At 35.4% G+C, this 26,397-nt stretch overlaps 1 protein-coding gene and 1 non-coding gene across 6 annotated transcripts in view; both read right to left on the bottom strand.

Annotated features, from left to right (window-relative positions):
* Positions 1-16,488: 16,488 nt before the first annotated feature.
* On the bottom strand, positions 16,489-16,560 carry Trnah-gug. Its single transcript has one exon. It is a non-coding gene; the product is annotated as a tRNA-His (tRNA).
* Positions 16,561-19,571: 3,011 nt separating this feature from the next.
* The window catches only part of LOC106101559 (dual specificity tyrosine-phosphorylation-regulated kinase 1A), a 95,212-nt gene continuing 88,386 nt past the window's right edge, over positions 19,572-26,397 (bottom strand). For 4 of the 5 annotated variants that reach the window (XM_013280810.1, XM_013280813.1, XM_013280812.1 and 1 more), the window contains 3 exons: positions 26,142-26,271; positions 24,728-24,869; positions 19,572-21,976 (listed from right to left, as the gene is read on the bottom strand). In XM_013280810.1, the coding sequence (XP_013136264.1) occupies positions 21,858-21,976; positions 24,728-24,869; positions 26,142-26,271 (391 nt within the window). In that variant the 3' untranslated portion in view covers positions 19,572-21,857. The remainder of the gene's footprint in view (positions 21,977-24,727; positions 24,870-26,141; positions 26,272-26,397) is intronic. The other variant, XM_013280811.1, reaches the window with a different exon arrangement.

The following is a 26,397-nucleotide window of genomic DNA, read 5'->3' on the forward strand; positions in this document are numbered from 1 at the left end:
TCTGAATGTAGACGCAAAGAATTTTTTCTTTTTCAGGTTATAACGTTTCTCATATCCTTCCACAGGTATTTTTATTAAACATGTAAATGTCTGGGAAAGATACGTACGTGATAATACGTTTACATAAATCGTTTAAACGTTTATATAAATGATAGATCACTAAAAGTGACGATCTATAGGTATATGTTGAGTATAATTTTACTGTTATTCAAATACTAGCTGACACCCGCGATTCCGTCCGTGTGGCATTAAAAAATCTTAGCCTCTGTGTTCTTCCAGACTACGTTCTACATATATACCAAGTATTAGCAAGATTCTTAGAGCCCTTCTGGAGATATGTAGTAACAAACGTCCATCCAACAATTCATCTAAACTTTCGTATTTAAATTAATACGATGTAAGAAACGGTGAGTGTTAGTCCTAAAATCTACATAAGACTAAATTCACCTTTTTTTCTAGTTTTTAAATTTAAATCTACCTTTCTATTCTTAAATAATGCCCGTGAAAAAAACATTAAGTGACTTCTATCCCTTTTTTCCTGACAACCAAGTTTTTACCGCGTGGACGTCGAAAGTACAAAGTCTATTAGGTTGCAGTGGGGCTCAGATGTTTGAGCAAATTGAGTGGCGGAGCGCACGGCTAATATATTTATGACTTGTTTAACATTTTAGCCCGACGGAAATGTGACAAACAAGCCGACCACCGGACTTTGTTAAATTATGTACATCTCAAACATGATAATGTTATAAAATTCAATACATATATTTAGAGAATGGACTCGTGTAAATTAAAGTATAAACATAAAGCAGGCTAGATACGCTCAGTCCTAACAGTTTTAAATTAACAACACTGATAATTTTAGACTGTGTGTGTACAGTTTAAGAACTAAGGTCTGTAGCGTGCTTTATATACTAATGACTTGCTAGTAAACAAACTCCCTTTCCGGTGTTCTAATTTGAACCTAGTTATTTAGTAGATTTTATTTGTAAACCTTTTAGCAAGCGGTAGCAATACAAATGTACAAAATCAGTACAGCAACATTGGCAACTTCACAATTCCGTCCTGTTAACTGGCATTAGTGTGATAAATAATTATCAAATATTGAAACAAAAATGAAAATCATTCTCTTCGAGTCTTTGAACGTTGAAATCTAGAGGAGATATTGAGCCGGCACTCCGATTTCATCCCCCACTTGGGCGACAGAGGTAAAAGCATCCGCTCCGTTTACACAGGATGTTTGAAGACCACAAACGATTGTGCACTGAAATATTCAGCGAGACTTTATTAAAATACTGCTCTTTGAAATTTGCTCAAATTGAATATTACTCAAGATTCTACGAATAGTAACCTTTTATTTCAAGAATTAGTTGACGCGATTTGGACTCTTTCACTTTTTTATTTAGTGTTTTAAATGTTGCAAACAGAAATATTGATAGTTAGGTGATTATTTTGTTACATAGTGCATTCACACAGACTTTTAAGATAAATACTGAAATGCTGAAAGTTTGAGATGTTATTTTTAAAAAATCTTTTTTATCAAGAACTTTTAACGTATATACATGAGCAAATAGTAAAGCCAAATAATAAAATAGTTAATCCGAAAAAGGTTGTTATACAAATTCTATTACTTTCAAGCAATTAAAACATTTTACAACACAATTCGGATATTAAGTGGTGATAAAATTTAACGTACAGTTGTAGAAAGTTTCACGGTATTTAAAATATCATACAAAGGATAATGGTTGGTGGTTGGTAGTTAAGGTATGATTTCATACAGAGGTTGAACCGTCCTCGGCAATTATATAAATGGTTAAAACTTGTCGATGACTCAATTAGAAATAAATTGACTACCGTGGTTTTTGGTTGTAAGGCCAATACAGTTTTAATGGTTTAAAATTTCTTCTTTTAAATTCTGGTTTACATTTTTTTATAAATTAGTGTAATGAAATGAAGATACAAGTCGCATTTCGATAACATTTTTAACATGAAAAGTTCGGTTGTTTATTTGCAATGTTTTAGTAAATAACTAACATTCGCCCGCGACTTCGTCCGCGTGGAATTAAAAAATGCTAAATACTAGCTTATGCGTTCTTCCAGACTATCCTCTACGTCTATACCAAATTTCATTGAAATCCGTTTAGCTGTTTATGCTACAAACTCTAACAAACATCCATCCATCTAAACTATCACATTTATAATATTAGTAAGATATATACTATATTAATTTACTACTAGCAATGTTTACCATTTGATAATCAGCTCTTAAATCAAAAAATCAAGCTTGGCTCATACATGTATGAAACCGTAGTAAATAAGGTTTGCAATTCAATTCAGATATCAGATCGTACGTAGCTCGTGTGCAGATGTGAATAGAAAAATCAGAAAGCATTGAAACTCTGGTCTTAGAATTGAATTTTCCAATGGAATTCTAAAGATCAATAGAAACGTGGTAGTAAGTTAAGATTTTCTCGATGCAAAACATCAAAATTGTTGATGAAATCTGTGTGTGTTTACGGTTATTCTTTGTTGCTTAAGATGTCTGTAATTACAGTATATATATGAATAATTTCATCTTTAATTAAAAGCACAACACTTATAGCACGCTTTAGGCGATATATTTTCACGCTATTAAACTTAGGGGTAAAATATTTTGGATAAAAAGCCTAAGGTGGGAAAGAAACCATAAGTTGCTACCAACATCAAGGAAACATGTCATTTTGACATATGCAATAGATAATTTGACACATGTAAACAATAAAATTCCATGCGGATGAAGACGCATGGGAACAGCTAGTTTATTATATATCTCATTAATATTTATCTCTCTGAATTATTAAAAAAAATAAAGATAACGAAGCGGAACTAATTGTTATTCAAATTTAAGTTATTGCAAGCGTTAATATAACGATGCATTGTTAAGGGAATAATCCGGGACGGGGACTAAATGATTTCCAACAGAAACAATTCCATGAACACCTGCGGCCCGGAGACAATGTTCGTACTGCGCCGAAGGGACTCTATTATAAGCTAACTTGGTTGCGATTGTACCCCAATACATTGCTTTTATAGTGTTTCAGTTTTAATGTACCTTTGTGTACTTAGTAATATATCGTATGATGAACATTTTTCATTGAGTAGTTTCATCATTAATTTTAAAGACGATACAAAGAAGAAGCGCGGAGAATGTAAAAGATTAAAACAAAACTAAACATAAAAGGGAAAATAATATCCAGCCCAGCAACGTTAGAAGATTTATTAAAACAATGATGCATTTTTACAAAAAAAAAATCGAAATGAATATTCTAAATTTAAAAATTAACAAAAAAGAAAAAGTATATAAAAAGATGGCTATAATTACATCGTAATTATAACCTAATTTTTATGATATAAGTTCTTTATAAAGTACAGCTTGAGATAATTAATTATTTACGGCTTACTCACGTATACTTTTCTTTTTCCGGTGACGGCACCGACCAGTTTCAGACCCTGCGGGGGTCCTTCTTCAGGCCCTCGCCCTGAAGAAAGTAAGTATTAAGAAAGTATCGCGTTCGCGTCGCGCCTCGCACTGCGAACGCGTGCCGTGCCGTCACCGGAAAAAGAAAAGTATACGTGAATAAGCCGTAAATAATTAATTATAAAATGTCTCACGAAAGTCTAAATAATTTAATTACAGCTTGAGAATTTTATTTCCTATATTAGTACATAACTATTTTAAGTAATAGTAAACACATCACACATACCTTCCATAGATTTTTTAATTATTGTTTCATACTGACAAATCTATGCTTATATTATAACGTGGAAAGATTTATATTTTTGTATGTATTGAAATAACTCAAAAACTACTGGGCCGATTTTAAAAATTCTTTCACCATTAAAAAGGTACGTTATCATAGGCTATTTTTTTTATCCCGCGGACGAAGTCGCGAGCAAAAATTAATCACAAATAAAGTTACTTTTCCATAGCCTTAAAAATGTTTTAAAACCATTAAAGACTACAGTATTCAATTTAATGGCATTGTATTCAGCTAGGTCTTAAGTCGCAACCACCAGACGTTCCCCGAGCTGTCGGCGTCGAGCTGAACGCTGATTAAATTGCGATGAATGGAAAAAAATCTTCGTCGCGAGCGCGGAATCGAATCAAAACTTCCGACAACTTCACAAGCTTGATTACGTTACTTTTATCGCAATGAATGCGAGTCTATTCGATTACTCGCGTTTAAACTACGTATATTATCTTACTTATATTATAGATGCGACTGTTTCGATGGATATATGGGATTTGTAGCCTAAACGGCTAAACGGATCTCGATGAAATTTGGAATAGATGTAGCGGATAGTCTAGAAGAACACATAGGCTACTTACTTTTTTTTTATACACGGACCGAATCGTGGGCCAAAGCTAGTTATTTATGTAGTTTTAAAATATAAAACTACTAGCTGTTCACGTATATTATTGTTTACATTTATCAAATTCTCAATTGCTTATGTCAAAATTACCGTTAACATGATGACCTTGCTTCCTTGATGTTGGCAGCTTGTAGTTTATGGTCTATTTCCCACAGGAAGGTTTTTTCCAATACATTTACTCCCTTAGTTTAATTCCGTGAAAATATATAGACTAAAGCGTGTCGTAAGTGTAGGGGTTTTTATTTAAGAAGGATAAATTCCAAAATATGCCGTGATTGCTGACACCCTACACCACAAATCATATTACTCGTAGTATAGATTATAAACTTTTGGTTATTTTAACTTCTTAATGACGATTTAACTCACGAATGATATCGTTTTTGATATTGTCTCACGAAAGTTCAATTCAACAACAAAGGAGTAAAATCAAAATTCATATAAAGAACCACTTAGTTAACTAATCAAATAAGTAATAAATGTATGAAAGTTCAATGACCTATGACTCTGTGTTGAATATAATAAAAACATAAGAACATCTAACCCTCCGAAGTGTGACGAGCACTAATGAAGCAAGTTGAATAGGGGCTCAGTGACGTTCATTAAACACGTCAATACAACTTGGACCTCTTTGGTAACTCAAATATACCCCTAATAAGGTGCACACGTTGCACAGAATATGGCACCTTTGATTTGGCTTGCTTAGGTCGTAAAAAACATATCAGATTTCTTAAATAACGGATTCTCGTCTGCTTTTAACCATTCGATAGTGTGTTTTGGTTAGATATCTTCATGAAAAGCCTTTCCGAACTTTATATTTTAGTCCCTTTCCCTTCCCACCCTTATTACGAAAGGATGGAAAGGGAAAGTGGATTTGACGGTGAAGATGTAGAAGGTAACATCCTTTTTATGTGCGTCTCCTACTCCGTCGCTTAATGGATAGGAAATTTGCAATTGCAGATGTCTATGGGCAGCGGTCGCCATTTCGGCGAACTTAGGCGCTTGCTCGTTCGCCACCTTGTGATATCAAATCCAAATTTAGGTAAACCGAGGACTAATGAATCGCTAGGTAAAGATAAAATATATGGTAACTTCCGCAACCCAGCATCAATACCGAGATTTTATAACAACATCTGCTTACACAATAACAGTATAAGTATAATAAAGCTGGAAAACATAGTTTATATTTATAGCAATAAATATCGCCATAAAGAAATCGCAATTGTTTCATTCAAGAATATATTAAATTTATCGTTCGCATAATTAGCAATTAGGGGTCCCTTTTTCCTGAGAACGCAATCAATTCACAATTATGTAGGAAAGGTTATACGTAGCTTTATTAAATAAAATCTTTTCAAGGGCCGACTCCCTCTAATTTAGCTAAATTTCCTTTTCCCGACGAATTTTTAATTACCATGATTTAATGTCGATATTTAAATAAAGGCAGTAAAACGGTAGCGATGTTAAAAAGCTTTTATTACAAATTCTCTGAACATTTGCCGAAAATGAGAACCAATATTTTTATGTAAATACTAACTGTTGTCCGCGACTTCGTCCACGCAATATTAAGTTAAAAAGTAGCCTTTAATATGCCTGTCTATGTCAGCTACCCTTCAATAAAATTCCGGTCGAAATCGGCCAAGCTGTTTTGGAGATTACCCGGAACAAACGCGGCTTGCGGACAGACAGACAAAAAAGTAAAACGCGATTTTATATCAGCAACGCGAATACAGACATCTTCCCGAAAAAGACAAAAAGACACTTCAATTTTATTACATGGATAGTATGTAAAGATATACATAGATTAAAAGCTCCATCATCCGTAAACATAACAACAAATTATATATTTAGTAAGTATTAAAATTTACTCCAACAATAGGAAAAATCAACCTGAAACATTTGTATGGAACAACTTACATCATTTTAAATTCCTATAAAGTAGCAGTATTCAAAACATTAACATATTCAACGTCTGTTCTCAACTTTACTGAAGAAGACAGACCAACTGTTACGGCACAAAATACTTGTAAACTAGAAAGACATTGAAGTACATTTCTTGTCATTCCGCGAACAAAATTATTTGCATACAAGTGTTACTAAATTCACTTACATCTTCATTTAATTTGAAACATGTATTTAAAACAAAACAACATATCGTATAAAATAAAATATTGCTATAAACAATATTTGCATTTAAAAGCTTTAGTTCGAAAGCCGAGAGTTCGCAGGAAAGCTGCGACCTTTTAAACATCCAATAAATTATTCAATAGGATCACCTACAAAGCTCACGATCTAAATATTTAACTTGCTTAGCATAATTTAAAGCGCCAAATGCACCAACCAAGCTTGATAAAAATATCCGACTGTAACATGATAACCTACACCAGTGATTCCCAAAGACTACTCTTGACCTTGGCAGTATTTCCAAACCAGTATGACTTAGAGTCATTCAAGAAGCGAGCCTACAATTTCTTTAAAGGCCAACAACGCATCTGTAGTTACTCTGGTGTTGCGGATATCCATGGGCGTCGTTGACCACCTCTATGTACCCGCCGCTCGTTTACCGCTTTACTTATAAAAAAAATTCTTAAAGTCTCCTATGTCTTTAGATTAGCAGACCCGGTAATGTACGATTGCTGAACATATATTTGGAGCACTATTTGGAGCAGAAAACTCAATGCATCAAAACTAGTAAGATTTTTAAGTTTTACGATATAATGTTTGAGAATCACTAGCCTACCAATTGCACCCTCATCCTACCGACGAGCCTACGTACCCGCTGTTTGAATTTTTAATGTGGCATTCAATGTTACTTGCAGGCTCTTCCTGCTATCTATCAAACACGCTCTTAGTATCTCTATGATTGAATCTTAATACTAATATTACAAAGAGGAAATATTTGTATTTTTATAGTTTTGTATGTATTAAAAAACTCAAAAACTACTGAACAGATTTTAAAAATTATTTCACAGTTAAAAAGGTAATTTATTTGTGAGTAACATAGGCGATAGTTTTCTAATTCCACGCGGACGAAGTCGCGAACAACAGCTGGTATATTATAAAACTAAAAGTAAAGATATAATAAACTTAACAAAATACTAAGTAAATCAAAGATAAAGGTAGATAGTAGTAGATAGGACAAGATGTTTCCACTCCATATTACTAACATAAAAAAAGATATTAAAAACAAAAAGAACTTACCACGTTGGGCATAAAGTCCGTGCGCGAAGTAAATTTTCACTTGAGTCCACTCTCAAACTTTAATCACCGCTTAATTAAACTTGAGTGCAGTGCACGTGACCACCCCCTATCACCCCCTACCTATCACCTCCATAAACCCTACAATACTGTCTTGGCGACACGAACGAAATTACATTACATCAATGTACTTTAAAAGACTTGTTTGTAAAAGTTCGTCTTGAGTGCACTTTACACCATCAGTTAGACTTCTACTTTATGTAATTAAATAATAATTAAAATGAGAAATAGTTCTGAAACTTAGTTAATTCGAATAATTTCGAATCATTTCGATTACTGAACCAAAAGTCTCGATCTTAAATGAGCAAGCTAGGTAATAGCTATCACAAATTAAAACGCAGGAATTAAAAATACATAAGGAGCTACAATACTCTCATTTGCTTCTCAACCGTACATATGCCAAACAAAATTAACATATTTTTATCCGACCTTAACAACTATTCTGCATCAAAGTAAATAAGAACCACTTAAATCATAAATCGCATAATCGCTATATGTAAATCAAAATTACATCCTATTTAGATTGTCTATAAAGCAATAGTAAAATGTAACTACAACATACAACAGTATAGCATTCTGATTAGTAGGCATAATAACACCAGCAAGCAAATTAACACAGTCAGAGGCCTAAGTTTCTCAGTTAGCTCGTAGAGATTGCAAACACTATAAAGGCTGGGATTCCTCTGGTAATTGGACTGGCTAAACTCATTCAAGTCCTGACAACACGCAAAATACGCGCGCTATAGTGAAGTTGCTCGTCCCTTGATTACAATACCACTATTTCTAAATGGAAAACATGAAATAAAACGTTACATTCCTTTTAAATTAAAAGCAGAGATGTTAAATCTTTAGTAACCAATAATGTGTTGTACTAATGATGTGAAAAAATAAATTAAAACGTCAGTCCAGAGTTTGTTCACTTAAAAGCGGCCTTTGACTAAACTATCGAACAACTGTTGTGCGATTGTCGATTGTTTCGCAGCCAATTCAACTGTTTAGTTGCACTAATAAAAATCGAGTAATATGCGCACCTCCATATCACCGGATATTAATGAAGGCGCGAATTGACAGTTGTACAATAGTTTCAAAGGTGTGCGCGCTCTATAAATTATTTATTTAGCTTTTAATGTTTGATTCAAATAAGTAGAATTTTATTGATATAATGCGTATCTAAAATATATAAACAATTCGAGAAACGTGTAACATAAAACGTCTGAAGACTGTAGACAGTAATTTTACGCGTTATATAACCCGTCCCGCGCCGTATACACCCACATTTGTCATCGCGCCCCAACGATGTAACACTATTACTTTTCTTTTAAAACGTTTACAGAATGATATTACAAAACGTTTGTTTTTAAACGTACAGCAAAACCATTAAAACTTTTAATTTTTTAATGGTTTCCTGCGTTTTCTTGGCTTTAATCATTCATTAACAATACATATTAAACGTTTCAAGTTGGTTTTAACATGTATTATAAAGGTTTCTATTAGTGCATTTTATAGTCTTTTTAGTAAAACTTAATAATGCAGAAAAGCTAATATAAACTCTTAAAAACACACTGTTATGTGTCGTACTATGAGGAAGACATTTGGCGTTTCCCCTTCTCAAATAACATTCTAACATCGATTCCTTGCGTATGACAGCGGCCTACGATACATATTTATCTAACAATATTTATGACTGTCCTGAAAAAGCACCGCGATTTCCCCGTGTCCTCTTTCATATTTAAAGTTTTCGATGTTTTATGGCCAGATATATTGTCAAACGGCAGGGGAATAGATGACTGCTCTGACACATGAATAAAACAATATGCGGCACATTTCTGTATTCGTGTTTTTCAACCACTACCTGTTTGTTTTCATTGATAGAAATGATATCTTCTTGTGAGTTAACTGCTTGAAATACATCTTCAAAAAAAAATGTATGTCATTACTGTCGTTAGACTAGACACGTCTACGTCAAGAATGTAAAGATAGTATCATGGTTACGCAACATCCGAGAGGGGACAGGAATTGCGAGTGCCGCCCAAGATAAAGTCAAATTTGGAGAACTGACCGCCAACCTTCGCTAGTCGGAGAGGTACCTTAAGAAGAAGATAGTATTACAATTTTAATGTTAATCTTACTAATATTATAAATTTGGATGGATGTTTGTAGCCTAAACGGTTGAACGGATCTCGATGAAATTTGGCATAGATATAGAGGATAGTCTGGAAGAACATTTTTTTTTTTTTATAATACGAGGTGACAAACGAGCAAGCGGCCACCTAAATCCACCGAAATGGAAAGCGACCGCTGCCCATAAACATCCGCAATTGCAGATGCGTTGCCTACCCTAATTGACGGAGGAGGAGACGCACATAAAGAGGATATTTCCCCTTCCTATGTGTCTCCTCCACCGTCAAATCCACTTTTCCCTCCCATCCTTTCCCCTTAAGAAAAGGGTGGAAAGGAAAAGGGACTAAAGTTAGGCCTCCGGCACCACACTCATCAAACGAAACGCGGAATTGCTTCCACTTCACGCCTGTTTTCTGTGTGGTCGTGGTATTACACCGGGCGAGCCGGCCCATTCGTGCGAAGATGTTAAAGCGGGCACTACCACTGTTAACGGGGACTACCACTGTTATAGGCTACTTTTGTTTTTTCTAATTACACACCAACAGAGTTGCGGGCGAAAGCTGGTATTTAATATTTCAACCCAATGATCTTTCAAGTAGTAAGTACTAAATCGTCTGTCCGGTCAGAACGAGATCCGAACACAAATCCGATCCTTTGACGATACATTATCACAGAATTAGACCTTTTCGTATTGCACGATCGAGTGACAGATTTATCAAAGCATGAAAGGGTCTTGTTACGTACGATTATTTAGGGTCCCTTTATATACTCTGTAGTCAGAAAACGTTTAAAGATATTTGTAAATTGAGTATTTACATTAAAAGTTGAAACAGACCTTTTAAAGACTGGCTTAAGAGTTCTCCAAAATTAGAAGAGATGTTGAGGTTTACACACTGCGATTTTGTATCCAATATAAATGAAATATTATAAAAAAATTGAATACTTTAACTGTAAGCAGTTATACTCCACTTAAAATATAAACGATATTCGTTGAGCCTACACTAAAACGTGAATAAATTTTAATAGAAGTTGGAGCTATGCCAAGCAACTAAATCATATTTCAGATATGACCTAGGTTTTATGCTAACAGAAAGTCCGGCTAGATAAGCGCTCGTGGCATTCTACAATAAAAAAAACTTAACAAAGAAACCATTACATTAAACTCTTTATGCCATTATGTTGGTAATAAACACGAGTTTGAATTTTAATTATTGTAAAATAGGCTTTCATTTAAACAAATGAACAAAATGAATTGAAAATCTTATTTTTCCAACATTAACACACACGCAAAAAAGACACGCAAAATAAATAATTTTAAAACTATGGGGAATCGGAAAACATAGTATGCGCTTTAACGATAGCTATTAAGGTCTTCTATCTCCACAAAGCTTTTGATTCGTTCTTTAAAAATCATACTGTATACCATCTTGTATTATTTTATTTATTTATTATATACAACATATTATCGTCATCTTTTTCTTCAGGTTCTTAAACCTTTTAGTTTGTAAAAACCCTGCACATTCTCGTTGGGTAGTTACATTTTTTTTGCATGCGACAGATACGCCTTACACGTGTTGTATAAACTAGGGACTTAAGACATTATTGACTTTAGTAATTTAATTTAATTAACAAGGATAACTATTCTCCGAGAACCTTTTACGAGAACCTTTTATATGAATAAAACTATTAATATTTCATTTGATATTCAGGTAGCTTGTAAATAAATGTATAACATTGAATGCGTACAAAGCCGGTCAAAGAAGGTGACAGGAAGCAGGTGGGCCGGTAAGAGGGTCGATGTATTGTGAAGGACAGATGTGTTGGGACGGCTTTTTAATGCCCCATCCTTTATGGTCATACTTGCATTTTGTACTTAGTAAGGGAAGGGATAATATACGACTTAAATATAACACAATGGTTATAACACGATGTTTAAATCATACCAGTAAGTTTTTAATAAGAGCAATAAAATTAAACAACTAAAAAATAAAATCAAAACGGAGACGACGGCAATAATGTTGATTTTTCTGGTCCAGTGAAGCTGAACAGTGTTTATGATAATTCAGTGTAAGCTGAACGCAAGGCAATTTGAATAGCCGATGAAGCGAATTTATGTAACGATTCGGGCCCGAGCGACGAAATCACTGCAAAAACATCGGAATTGATGGAGGTAGAGCATTCATAATATCAATAACTTTTGCTTAATGTATCGTTTTTGCTTTTAAAACTTCGAACTGGTTACGAGTTATTTAAACTACCACACTAATCTCATAGACAGATTTGTATGTTTCTGACGATTAAAAAACACTGAACCGATATAAAAACTTTTTAAATTCTATATTATTTCATATACATAGACTATATTACTAAAAGAAAAGATTTCGAAAAGAAGACGTTGGCCCTAACGCCATCTAGTATTCAATACTACCACGTAGTTTAAACATAGGATTGCTGTAGATATGTTATAAAAACGCGTGATAAAATCCTTCCCGCAGACGGCAGTAAATCAAAGCAGCGGGAACATTCGTACTGTTACCGTGTTATGTCTTCAGAACAATTCCCGAGGCGGGCTATTATCGCCCACAAGCTCTAAATCTAAAGATAACGGGCCCAAGCATCGTCGCAGTTCCCATCAAATTCCCTCGCCATGTTTAAAATAAAAATTTAAAGGTAACGGCAGTTTATTTGATAAACTTCACTTAAAATTACAAGATAATGTAAATTTTTGATATACTGCAAATTGGCAAATCTCAAGGAGGAATTAATTTCAAATTCTTAGATGTAACAGCTATTGATTTTCATGTTTTAAAAATTTTATGGCACAAAATAATAAATAGGTTCTAAGAAAAAAGTGACATTTGTAAATTAGTGATTTTATTTTACCATTATTTTTTAATTGTACTAAGATATTTAAATGTTTTGAATCAACACACATATTTAATGTTAGTACAAATAGATAAAATAATAGATTTTACGGTTACATAATAAAAGCTAAAATACAGGAGGAACAATAACTCAAATACATTATCCTATTATAACGGAGGCCATAAATTTACTGAAACCAATAAATCTCATAACTATTACGCCAATTAGGCAGCGGTCAGCAACCCCTTAATCCGTGCTCCGAGTTTGCAGAAAAAGGGTCCAGGGCCGAACTTGCCTTACTCGAAATTGATTTATACCTAAAGATAAGCATAGCGAAAAGTTCTAACCAAACTGTTTTCCAAAACCGGCTCTGTAAAATGGGTAAAACTATTGTTGAATCGGCGAAGGAACGCGCAGTGGGAAGTGCCATTGTAATAAGTTATCGGTGAAGGATTTGTGGCTGCGAGTTGGATCGCGCACGGCCGCCCTGATTCCGATATTGATCTCAGTCGGACGTCGTTTCACCGACAGATGAAAAACAGTAGCTCGTAGCGCCCTCGTGTGGCCTTATTTTGAAACTTTTCATTCATATACAAACATTGAAAGAAAAAGGGACGATTTTAACCTACAATATAGAACAAGACTTATGAAATTCTTATGTATGTTAATTGGAAAATCTAGTTTTTGAAGTATCCAGATTGGGTAATTCAGAGATGGATGTTGTGCACAATTTTTTTTGTTTATTAGCTAACTTTCTTCGCTCTCTTTACATTCCTTGTCACCGATTTATCAACAAGTCGTCTCTTCACTGGTGAGCCGTACCTCACTGTGTTGCCTATGACGATTCTCTCAGACAATCGGAACTGATCATCGTAAATAGGCCGCAGAACTGCATAACTGATCCCTATAAGTTTACCTTTATAAAGTTCCTCTCGCATTAGAGTATTTTCAAAGAACCTAGTTTTAGTATACTTTAGTACGCGGTCTATATCGGCGCTGGTGAGTTTTAATAATGCGGCGATTGCTACTTTGTCATAATCATCGGAGTCTCTGCAATCCACTTCCAGTTTTATTTCTGTATCTTGTTGGGGATAAATGATTTGTTTGATTTGAAAACGATTAGGTCCGGAGCCAATCATGAAGGCACATCTGAAACTGTTCTGTTTATCAACTAGATTGTTCAACCAGTGGGCGTTGCGTTCTAAAGCGTCCAGTACGAAGCTGACGAAGTCGTTGACGTCTTTTTGTTTTTTATAGGACACGATGGCGGCGAGCGCGGTGTCCGGAAGGTACTCTGGCTTCGGCGAGTAACTGTCTGGCAAGTCAACACGTCTCGACGACGATTTCTTCGTAAACATATTGAACGGTACACAATTTAAATAGTTAAATAACTTCTTTATTTTTTTATTGGTAGCAATTTTGAAATTACTAGAAAATTTTTAGGTGTTTAAAACTGATTTTTTGGATGGATGACAAAATGACAGTTTTGAAAACAAATCAAAGTTGAAACGGAATGTCAGTCATGTTGATGTCATTTCAGACGTTTTATTTTTACACCACAAAGGTGTTTTACATTCTGATGCAAAATATTTTTTCTATCCAAATAATTGCTTGTAAATATACAATTTATTGTTCAAGCAAGGAAATGGATGTAAAGAATTTCTCGATACAAAACGATCGCATTTATAAACAAGAACAAAAATATTTTCCGACAATACACGGAACTTATTACTAATGTTTTCCGAAAGAAAACAAAAGCAAACAATAAGCACCTGTTAGCGCAAATAAGAGACGTTTTTGCTTTCTTTTATAGTAATTAACTGAGAGTAGTGAGCAGAGGGAAGTGAGGGAACAGGCAGTCCTCGAACAATGGTCTTTGCGGACGCTTTGTTTGCAACAAATCTTACATTTGATCACTGAACAAACAATACATTCTCTATACATCATTCGATTCATTCCGATCGTCTTCGAAACTAGCAACCCATCAACATTTCAACACAAAGACAGCAACATTGCGAACTAATTTACTTGAATTAAGTAGTGACTGTGACCGTGACTTCTTCGGCGTGGAATTTAAATATGAACTAAGTAGCCAATGGTCTAGTACGGACTGCATTTTTTTTTCTGTCTTAGGTATCATTAGGTTCATTCAGGCGTAATGTAGTTAAGAGACAATACACATCCATTCAAACTATCGCATTTATATTATAAGAGTTATTAGCATAATATCAAGAAGAGAAACAATAAAGAAACCTAATTTGCTACGTATTTTAAATAAATTAACGGCACTGGGTGATTGACAAGTCATTCAACTCGACCACAAAAGTTTAAAACAGCACAAGGCGTTTACAGATGTAATTCTAACGTAAGAGAATTTAAAATTGTCTATTGTAAATTTGATAATGTCATCTCTTTTAAAACATAAATCTCACAGAAATCTCTCGTAAGAATTACAAAAGTAACTTGTGTACTTATAAAATGTTGATATAAATATTCCAATACTTAGTATTACCAACTTCATCTCGTAGATATTTTCTCGTGTGTATGGCTTTTATGCATTTTTAATCGAAAAGTAATATTGTGAAGGGGATTTATTATATTTTAATATTAAGTATCTTAATTATACTTACAGTAAATATTATCTGAAGTCAATAATACATTTCAAGTACCAATGAACTGTTTAAATTTTATTTAAACCCACAGAACGATTATTTTTTACGCGAATTAAAAATAGTTATGACACCTACTGTTGTGTCATTGCAAATTATAGTCATAGAGTGGTTCGACAAGTTTTATTAGACAAAAACCAGTTTTATTTCTGTATTGTTCAACCAATATGTAGGTAGGAGATATGGAGTCAAAACAAAATCTAAAATTTCAAATTGCAGATGAATAAATTTAAATAAATCGGTACAACTTAGATGTAACTTATTTGTTGAGAAATAAATTAAAAACAAGATATAAGTACAAAACTGTTAAATGAAACCTGCAATTTAAAAATCTGAATGAGATATTGCCTTTCAAAGAAATGCGATCAAGTATTGCAGAATATCGAGGTCAACGCAAACCTTCCAAAGTGTAACAGTACATCAGCATGGTCGCGTAAATCAGAGGTTAGGATTCAGATCAAAACAATGTGTAACTTACCAAAAAGACAATTCTCAGAGAGCATCCCGTTACAAGATTCGCTCCAACAGAAATGATGTCCGTACGAACGCACATTCACACTATAGTAAACGTCACACAAGCGCAAACACCATAGTAAACGTCATATTCAATGTTAACTTGGTTAATTAAACACTTTAACGTTAGTTTAGCGCACTGCAAATAATAACACACTTGGGAAACAATATAGTCTATTACATATTACAAGCACAGATCCTGATACGGCCATGAACCATATAAAAAACGTAAATTTTCGTCGAGAACGACATAATCACCACTCCTTTTCCCTTACAGATTTCTATGATAGCGAACAGCTGCGGTGCGTGTTGTATCAAAACAAATACATGTGCTGCCATCTATGACACATCTATGAACTGACAAATCATGAACATTTTCTTCGTTTCACTTCCAAATTGAGAAAATGGCCATTAAGTTCTGAAACAATACTACAGATGGCGGTTTTTCAACATAAAGAAAACTTACATAATAAAAAATAGTAAATTAAAACGCTACTGCAAAAAAAAACATTTGCCAACATTTTGTTCTGAAATTTTTATCAATAGTTTTTTTTTGAAAAAAAAAGGTTTGATTTCAAGTGTAAAAATAACGCAATAAGAATTAACATCAAAGGAAAGTAAAAAAAGAAAGCTCCGCCGTAACAGTGTGAGACACTGCCGTGACCAGGATTCGAACCTGGGTTACTACGGCCACAACGTAGGGTCCTAACCACTAGACGATCACGGCTATCGGAACGATGTCTGAGAGAGTGAAAATATTGAAAATATAAAAACTTTGGGTTTTTCAACCAAAGAAAAAGAATGATTGTTTTTATTAAGTTATTTCAAAACGCAACAATTCTTGCTGCTCGTGTTATCATAATAGCGTGTTTGAAAGCAGGAATAATTAGTTTGTTTTACTATTTTTAACTGGGTTTATTGGTCCCAATTTAAACTTAATAATATTTTTTAACAACTTCTTTAATTTACGTAATTTCTATGTAATCGTTTTATTTTATTTTCGCACATTCATTGCAAATATTGACTGTCAGGTGTTTGTGACTAGCGAGACTTATTTTATCCATTCAAAGATTGAGTATTAAAGTATTCTTTGCTTTGATTCGTGATTCGTCTGATGAGTGGTGCCGGAGGCCTAATTTAAGTCCTTTTCTCATTACCACCCTTTTCTTATAAGGAGAGGTTGGGAAGGGGAAGTGGATTTGACTGTGGATGAGATGCTTAGGAAGGGGAAATGTCCTCTTTTTGTGCGTCTCCTCCTCCGTCGTATAATGGTAGGCAACGCATCTGCAATTGCGGATGTCTATGGGCAGCGGTCGCTTCGCCATTTTGGCGGTTTCAGGTGGCCGCTTGCTCGTTTGCCACCTTATGTTATAAAAAAAAAACTTACCATGACTTACTTACGATCCTAAATTAAAAATAAAAGGCAGATTTAGGAACATAAAATAATACCAAAAAAATCATTGCTATCGTTTATTGATTTAAAATACAAAACTTAGTGACATAAAGCTCTATCCTTTTATTGTTACAGTGCCCACGAACCGACAATCCGATAGGAAATAAACATTTATCTCGCTCGCACACCGACACGCGTCACGCACTCGAGCCCGCACAACCCGCGCCTGCCACAGGATAAATAAATACAAGTATATTACATACTCAAGCGCAAACACCTAGGGGGCCATACCAATGGATTCAGAACTATTCAAATAGGTCGGTGTTCGTATCGTCGTTACCAGCTTGTTGCACACGTCGACGGCAGATTTCCCTGACAACGCTTACGACACGCTCGCCTCGCATCGGCACTGCGGACACAAGCACGATGGTCAACGCTTGTGAGAAATAACAGGAGAATGCCTCGTATTATAGTCGAGCCAACGAAACTAACTTATGGCTAACTGTCATATGCGCCGTTTGGCCTCAGTTCCGACAATACGATATGAGGTCGGCCTCGGCCAAACGATTACGTAAGTGACGTCACCGGATCATAGAGGGATCATCGGTTCGCCGTGAGCTAGGCCGATGCGAGCGGCGAACAAACTAATCGATTATACAATAATGCTTATGTGTAAAATAATGTATGAAGCAACATAACCGCACCCCGCGCTTCAATAGGAGCTTTATGTTTACAGTTATATATCAAGACACTATTACAATAAAAATAAATACAGTTTAAATACATAAATTATATTCGGAAACCTGCCCGCGATACAATTTATCACCCTATTAAATCGTTACGATCCGTTTCCCATACCTATCTCTTATATTCCTAACGATCCTACAACCTCATGAAGCAAAAAAGTATTACAGTAAATATTATACAGACACTCGAAAAATGTATACTTGTCGAAACGGATGATAACTAGAAATAGATTCAAATCTACATAGAATTAAATGAACGCGAAGAAAGTGGCGCGCGCACCAAACGAACGAGGGCTAGACAAATACTTTGATGCTTCATGTGCGAATGCAAGCCCGCCGCGGCGACAGACGGTTTACAATCTCTGCTTACGACACACCCGCACTCATACCGCCACCAGGAATATAAACAACCTCACCACATCGAGGAAAAATGGAATCCTTTGCACATAGAGTTACAAAAAAGAAGGCCATTAAAGCGCTCCTTTTACAGATTTTTATATTCTTGGTTAGGCCATACTTCAATCGCAGACATTGTAAACATTTTAAGACCTGTGTTGCCATGATGTACAAAAAATCTTAATTGCGTAAAAACGTAAATTATTCGGACTACATTGTACATTCTTTCCGATGACTGTACACTGTGGGGTAGGAGCATTAAATAAATTGGGAGAAAAAGGGTAATTTAAAAAAAATAGCAACATTGCAGAAATTAAAAAAAATTCTTACAGTTGCAATGTCGTTTAACGGCTCTATTGTGATATAACTTCAGTCGTTTAACAATAAAATGAAACTTATCTTAATAGAACATTTCACTATGGAGCCGCTAAACCAGCACGGCACTGTCGCGACTATTCCCACGTTTTCCAAACTGTTACAATTAAATCGATTACGTATATTATTAAAAAAATATTTCAATCCATATGTCACAGTTAAACAAATAATGGCGTATTTGAATGGAGGTTAGGGATGATCGATTCTTTTTACAAATCCATCGATATTAGTATCGATATAAAACATAAAACAAACATCACAGTTTCTTGTACGAAATTACAAATACAATATCAAAACAATACTAAGTTGGTACATTTCAGTATTGGTAACTGGATAAAAATTATAAGTTATCACCTTCTTTACGAAAAAAACTTTACTTAATTTTATTTTCTGAAACATCGATAACAATCGATCATCCCTAAATGTATTTCGACGTATAAAACCTTAGAAAACGTAAATAGTCGCAAATCAGTCGCGTGCCTCACCCATATAAAGTTACCGGCACAATAAGGCAGTGATTCAGTGTATGCTGTACAAAATATCTCCATTACAAAGTTACGACCAGTCTGTTGCGATGAGGTTTAGTCATACATATAGTACATATTGTGAAACTAATTTCATGCATTCATACATATATTTATTTAAATTATCGACATTTCGAACGCATTACAACACTACATAGTATAAAAATATATTGGAAGCTTTAGTTGAGGCATTTAAAAATGAAGCAACAGCCATGTTTTTTAAAAACAAAATTACAATCGACGTTTTTGTTTATTTTTAATCGATTCACTAAAATACATCATCATTTTTGTTTTTTTTTTTCAATAACTTCTGTAATCAACCTTTTTCAAATGTGTCAAGACACTTTTTTTTATTAAAATGCTTAAAACGTCATAAATTAAATACGCAATTCGCAAAATCCATCAAATTAGTTCCACCTTTTGTATTCGCATAAATATAAGAAATTATTAGCTATTGTAGATTCAAATCCAAAAAGGTTGAACAAGTCAGTAATTCAATTTATTAACTCCTATCAGAAATACCCAATTTTTTATATATGATTTCAACATTCCCGTAACCTACAAGTACATTTTGTGATTTATTTATTTTTTAATAGAATTACCTATACACCTATTCTCTGTGTAACATATCGAATACTCCAACGGGACAAATGTAAGGTAGAGGAGCCCTGCCCTAGCGCGTCGCCTCCGCCTCCGCTTCCGCCTCCGCCTCCACCTCCGCCTCCAACAACTAAACATTTACAATATACAACTCTGTAATGCGAGGGCAACGTTTCAAATTATTTAACACGTTTCTGTATCGAAATGGAAACGATTTGTGCAATCGAAAAATATTCATTTATCAAATATCTATGACCTCGGTCGCTTTCCGTACAAAACGAATTCTGAATTGGCCCTTTTTATCCTCAGTCATCAGTTGCCGACACTTTTAAAAATATAAAGCTTGCGATAATAACTGAATGTAAGCTTACCTAGCATAGACCATAACTAAACTATAGATTATTCAGTTTTCATTCGCAGTCTGTATCCGTAATTAGTTCGGTTTCTAAATTTATATACAATATTTATTTTCTACCATATTGCGTCCTTGATATGCATTGCGTAACAATAAAAAAACCTAGCTTTGATGCCCTGGATGCGTCCGTGTGTGGTGACAGAACCTCCGAACCTTCTAAGTAAGCGATTAAGAAATAATACATTACATGTTACAAAGTAACATCTCGTCACCATAGTGTTCTCTTTACAGTCAGACTTATCGCGATAAATAAAAATATAGAATTATAAATATGGATTCAGTCCAGGTCTCGTGCATAGACGAGATACTTCCAAAAGCCGATTCGTTCCGATTTCTCTAGAATTAATCACTACATCCGTCCGTTGGCTCGGCTCGCGCCTTCCTCTAAATATAGAGTGATTTAACTTTACTTAACCTAAACCAACCGTCGCGTTCGCTTTTGGCTTATAAAATACTAGAGCGTAATTATGTCTATCGTCTTCGATTATGGAGCAATGAATTAATCTAAAGCCAGTTTCCGCTAGCGTACCCGCTTTCCGCTCCGCTCGTGTCTGCGCACGCAGCCGCCGGCTCCGTGCTAATTAAACTAAACCAACCGAGTACAAAAGTCACTTTAATGTCATTTAAACAACGCAATCGTCTTTGTAGAGCACCTCGCTTCTGGTGTCCATTCCGCACTCTTTACTGTTTAAACACAACTTCACCACTAAAATAACTTCTTACTCCGATCATCGCATTCCGCTACCGTACATCTCGGGTCGAGATTTGTCAAAGTCCAAGTATGAAAACATACTCTGCTCCTTCTGTATACACTTGTGAATTATTCACAAGTTTTCTAGATTTGTAAAGCAAGTGAGTTGCACGCTCGTTGCCGTCCGTTACTTTATTATAGTACTAAGGTGGGGCGTCGGTGTGAGCGAGTGACGATCTTCCATAGCGTGTAAGATAATATTTAGCACTCGTCATGTCCATTTTTCTGAAGCAAATACAATATCAGTGTCATTAAATCTGATTCTTTATAACTTCTCTTCAGCATCCCCTTCAATATTTTGAAGTTTCCTGGAGCTTTACACCTCGTCTTTGATAAATATAGCTTTATCATTCTTCTGGCCTCTCACTTTAGGGCACACTTTAGTCTACTCGCTTACACTCCTTTATTGCAACTCTCACTTTAATGTCATCAATAAATCGTCACGCAACTGTATCCACTCGTGTCCACCGGTCGCCCGCTCACACTACGCGCACTTCACACTGACAGAGCTGCAACCCGCTTGCGATACCGATGAGCTAACGCGTCCGGTGGCGTCCGACGCGCCCCTTGGTGCGCCTGGTGGCGTCCAACGCGCCCCCTGTTGCGCCCGGCGGCGTCCGATGCGCTTTGTGTTGCGGCCGCGCGGCGTCCAACGCGCCCTCTAGCGCCCGGCGGCGTCCAACGCGCCCCGTCTAGCGCGCTCGCTTGCGCGTACGCCTGCGCTTCCTGGGCGGGCGCGGCGGTCGCGGCGGGCGCGACGGGCGCGGCGCGGGGGGCGCGGGCGCGGCGGCGGGTGCGGGGGGCGCGCGGGCGCCGAGCTCGCGCTAGTGTATGGCGACGGGGCTGTGCTGCAGCTGGCACACGGGCTGCAGCATGTCGTCGTCGCGGCGCACGCTCTCCACCTCCATGCGCTCCGCCGGGCCCCACAGCCGCGCGCCGCCTACTGCACACACCACATATATTTATATGTAGTTGTAACATAAATTTGACATTTATGTTATAACTAAAGCATATACAATGTTCTTACTCATAAAATATATTAAAATTAAAATACATGACATACTTGGACTTTTATCAATATCTATGTAATAAATATTGCATTTTTCAAGTGTTATAACGTTTAAGGTTTTAATTTATGAGTAAGACATCTAGAATGCAGATTACGAAGTACATCAAATGAAATGACGATACATTTGAATTACTAAAAAATCTTCTCATGCTAATAAGACTAGGCAACCAGGCTTAACTTTACGAGAATTATATTCTCATAAGAAATTGAATAAAAATGTACATATCGTCATTTACCACTAAACATACGATAAAACTATCCTTGTGAGTTATAATCATTTAATTTCACCAACAAGAATATTTTAAATACGTAATCTCTAACTTGTGGTTACTTCTAATTAGGGGTTTACGCTAATCTTAGTGTAAATAGGAGAAAAACTCCTCGTTCATCATTTCCTAAACTATCACGTTCACAACTAATAACACGATAAACTTTGTGTTTTGTGTTGCCTAAAATCAATAAAAATATCTGCGACATCTGCAACTACATTTCATGTGTATTCACACCTATAAAAACATGCTATTTCCAATCAATCCAATATATAATTGGGTGATCTTAACATTACTTATTTAAACCCTTATTTCAATAATTAAAATAAAACGTAATTGATAAAGCATTTAAGAGCATTTAAAACATAAACAGCAAATAAAACACAAATAGAACCAAAATATTAGATAGCAATGTAACTGCAGATTGAAACAGTGAAAGCCATGCAAGTGATTACAAGGACATGCGATGGATTATGACATCGTCAACTACCGGGGTTGGACAAACATGTTCAAACCAACACTTTTTAAAAATTACTGAATAACTAAATACGATCAATTTAAATATAAAAATGTTGGTAAAACAATACTGTCACAAATTGCAAGAAAGTTTTATTACAAATATACCGTAACCACAAAACTATAATTAATTCGAACCATAGAGGTTCTTGCTTTGTTCAAATGTATTTAACAACGTTGTACAACTTCATACATACATTAGGGCTTGTCCCACCAATTTGTAAATCGTCTGATAATAATCCAACATGTAAAATATGTGATGGAAATATCGGATTTTGTTCCCTTATCTGATTTTTTTTTTGACTGAGTTGTCACTGTTTGCCTTGAAGAGGCATTTACAGATTCACCGGGCTCGAGGTGGCCGAGCGCAGATGGCGCTTAGCCTAAACCTCTTTACCCTTATCTGAGAGTGACGTCATTTTTAAGACATCAGTCAGTAAGACAGGCCCTTAGTGTTTCAATTCGAACCGAATAAAAACACAAATGTTTTACAATTCCAAAAATAGTTTAGTGTATATTTGCAATAAACTTTCCTACAACGAGTTGCAAGACAAGGAGAAGGGAGTATAAAAGATTCGGACATGTCTGCAGACCTGGCAGGTAATGTTAGCACTAGTTGGCGGCTAGTGTCGCGCGGGCGCGCCGCCGGACCGCTCTAGTCATCGCGGGTCCGACGGCCCATCTGCCGCGGGAACATCCACAATAAACTCACATTAACTCATAATTATTTCTTTTCAACAAAAAATACAGACGAATTGAGTACCTCCTTTTGGGAAGTCGGTTAAAATCAGAACATAAGGATCCCCTTTCCCATATGGATGGATTAAATTAGACATGAAAATGTACGCCCGGTTTTCATGAGATGTAAAATTATTATAGAAGGATAGGCGTCTGTATTAAAAATTCAATAAAATAATTATATCGCCTTTTCTTCCATTACATAAATGTAAAAAAACGTCATTAGTAAACAATTATAAACGGAAACATTTCATCATTTCATCTCAACCAATCCACAATAATAGAGAAATTTTCTTTTAAACTGCCTCACTCATCATCAAGTGGTTTAATATCACTTAGTGTACATTTCTCATAAAATCTACACTAAGGTACTCTAGCGATCACATAACGACTTTGAGTGTGGCAATTTACTCTCCAGAATCAAAGTGTTCCCGTATCCCGTAGTTATGAAATTAATGGAAGCGTTATGCATAGATCATGACAAGCTCGGAATGATTGCTGTCGACTAAACAGTTAACTGAATGGAAAATAATTTAAAAATAAATGCCAATAAACACCAATATTTTAAACATAAAGTTAGTTATAAACATCAATACTATACACATGCCAATTATTTATTTAGATTAATTTTGCATTATAAAGAGTATTAGTAAATAAACATATAGTTAACATTATTCTTATTTAATTGTTTAGTATTAAAACTTATATTATAACATACATAGATTTATATATGTAATTGTGTGGCCTCAAAAATGTATTAATTTATCCCACATGTATGTATAATGGGATGGTTTCTAGTTCAGAAATGTCATCACTAAGAGCAACTTAAATTTAATTATTTTATTGTATCGGTTGAATTCAAAAACTTTTGAACCATCAGTCATGGGCGTTGCCAGGATTGAGCCTGCCTCAAAAATGTAAACAAAAACTATTCAAAAACATAATCAAAAGTAGTTGCCTTCTCCCTTCTAGACTTACCATAGTCTAGATCATCGGCTGGCAACGCCCTACTCAAGTACCGACATGTAAATTAGTACGTAATATGTACGATTGTTTTGTACTAGTGTACTCGTGTACTGTGTGTTTGTGTGTTTGTACTAACCGTGTTGGTGGTGCGACTGCGCCTGCGCCTGCTGGGTGTTGGTGGCCTCGTCCGCGGTGCGCTTGAAGAAGTTGTGCTGCAGCGAGTAGTACGGCGTCACGCGCTGCTTCGGATCGTACTCCAGCATGCGGAGGATCAGATCCTGGAAACATTCAAATATACATTTCATTCATACAGATAAAAATACTAGCTGTTAGCACTAGTTAACTGCTCGAAACTTCGTCCGCGTAAAATTAAAAAATCTATATTTAGTATTATAGGAAACCTTGATGGATTGTAATGAATAGGCTCAAAAACTACTGGGCCGATTTTAAAAATTCTTTCATACTTAGAAAGGTTATTTATCTGTGAGTAAATTAGGCTATAATTTTCAACTATTATTATTTTTTTAAAATTTCACGCGAACGGTGTCGCGGGTGTCGCGGGTGTCGCTAGGAATAAATAAATGTAGCCTATGTTACTCACAGATAAATTACCTTTCTAACAGTGAAAGAACATTTAAAATCGGCCTAGTAACTTTGCGCTATTTTAATAAATAAATAAACAAAAAAACTTTCCTAAACCCTAACAATAAATGACATTATCAACAATTGAAATGGGTAAATATATCTCATTATTATTGAATTCGATTATACAGAGTTTTATAACTAGCCGTTCGCGTGCAGATAAATACGCTTCATTATAAAAACTTTATTTTATTGTTTACATTCTGTTAAACTTTAATTTTAAAATGTCAAAATACACATGCTTTTAGACGAACATGGTTTTATAAGCTAAAAAATTCCCACATTCATTGGAAATTCTCTCATAATGAAAACAAAACCAAACAATATGTTTTTTTTTTTTTACAAAATTTAGTTACAAAACAATATTATTATTATCGCAGTTATCGGCGACATTCACTTGTACTGTTTTGCTCCCGTATCGGTCTAGGTTAAATTGTTAGTTTACAAAATTTCAAAATGCTATAATATCCTTGTCTTACTTATATTATAAATGTGAAAGTTTAGATGGATGGATGTTTCTTAGAGTTTATAGCCTAAAAATATCTCGATGAAATTTGGTATGGACGTAGAGGATAGTATTAAAGAACACATAGGCTACTTACTTTTGTTTTTTTTTTTAAATTCTAGAAGAAAACTAGTCATCCATAAGTGCGAAAGTTAAGTTGGATGGGTGGATGCATTTTTATTAGAGTTTGTAGCCTAAACGGCCTAACGGATTTCAATGAAATTTGGTATAGATGTAAAGGATAGTCTGGAAGAACATTTAACAACACTTTTGTTTCTTAATTTTACACTGACAGAGTCGCAGGCGAAATCTAGTTGGTCTATAAATGTAGGCGTTTACCATTGGCTAACAATCGTTAGTATGTAATCTGGCATGGTATGTGTGTTGTGTAGTGAAGGTTTACCTTAAACTTGAGGTAATCAGAGACGGAGTGTCCGGGCTCCCCGCGGCGGCGCGCGGCCGGCCCGCCGCCCTCCACGCCCAGGATGTCGTGCAGCTGCCGCGAGCCCGGCGCGCGGTACTTGCGGTACCCGCTGCGATACAACACAATATTTTAATACAAATAACAATTATATTAATACAATTGGTTTAAAAGCGTCACACAAAGCAGTTAGTTTTGGAAATGCCCATAGTGAGGATGCTTTCTCTGCAAGTCTGAC

Source organism: Papilio polytes, unplaced genomic scaffold, assembly GCF_000836215.1.
Source record: "Papilio polytes unplaced genomic scaffold, Ppol_1.0 DF823980.1, whole genome shotgun sequence".
NCBI lineage: Eukaryota > Metazoa > Arthropoda > Insecta > Lepidoptera > Papilionidae > Papilio > Papilio polytes.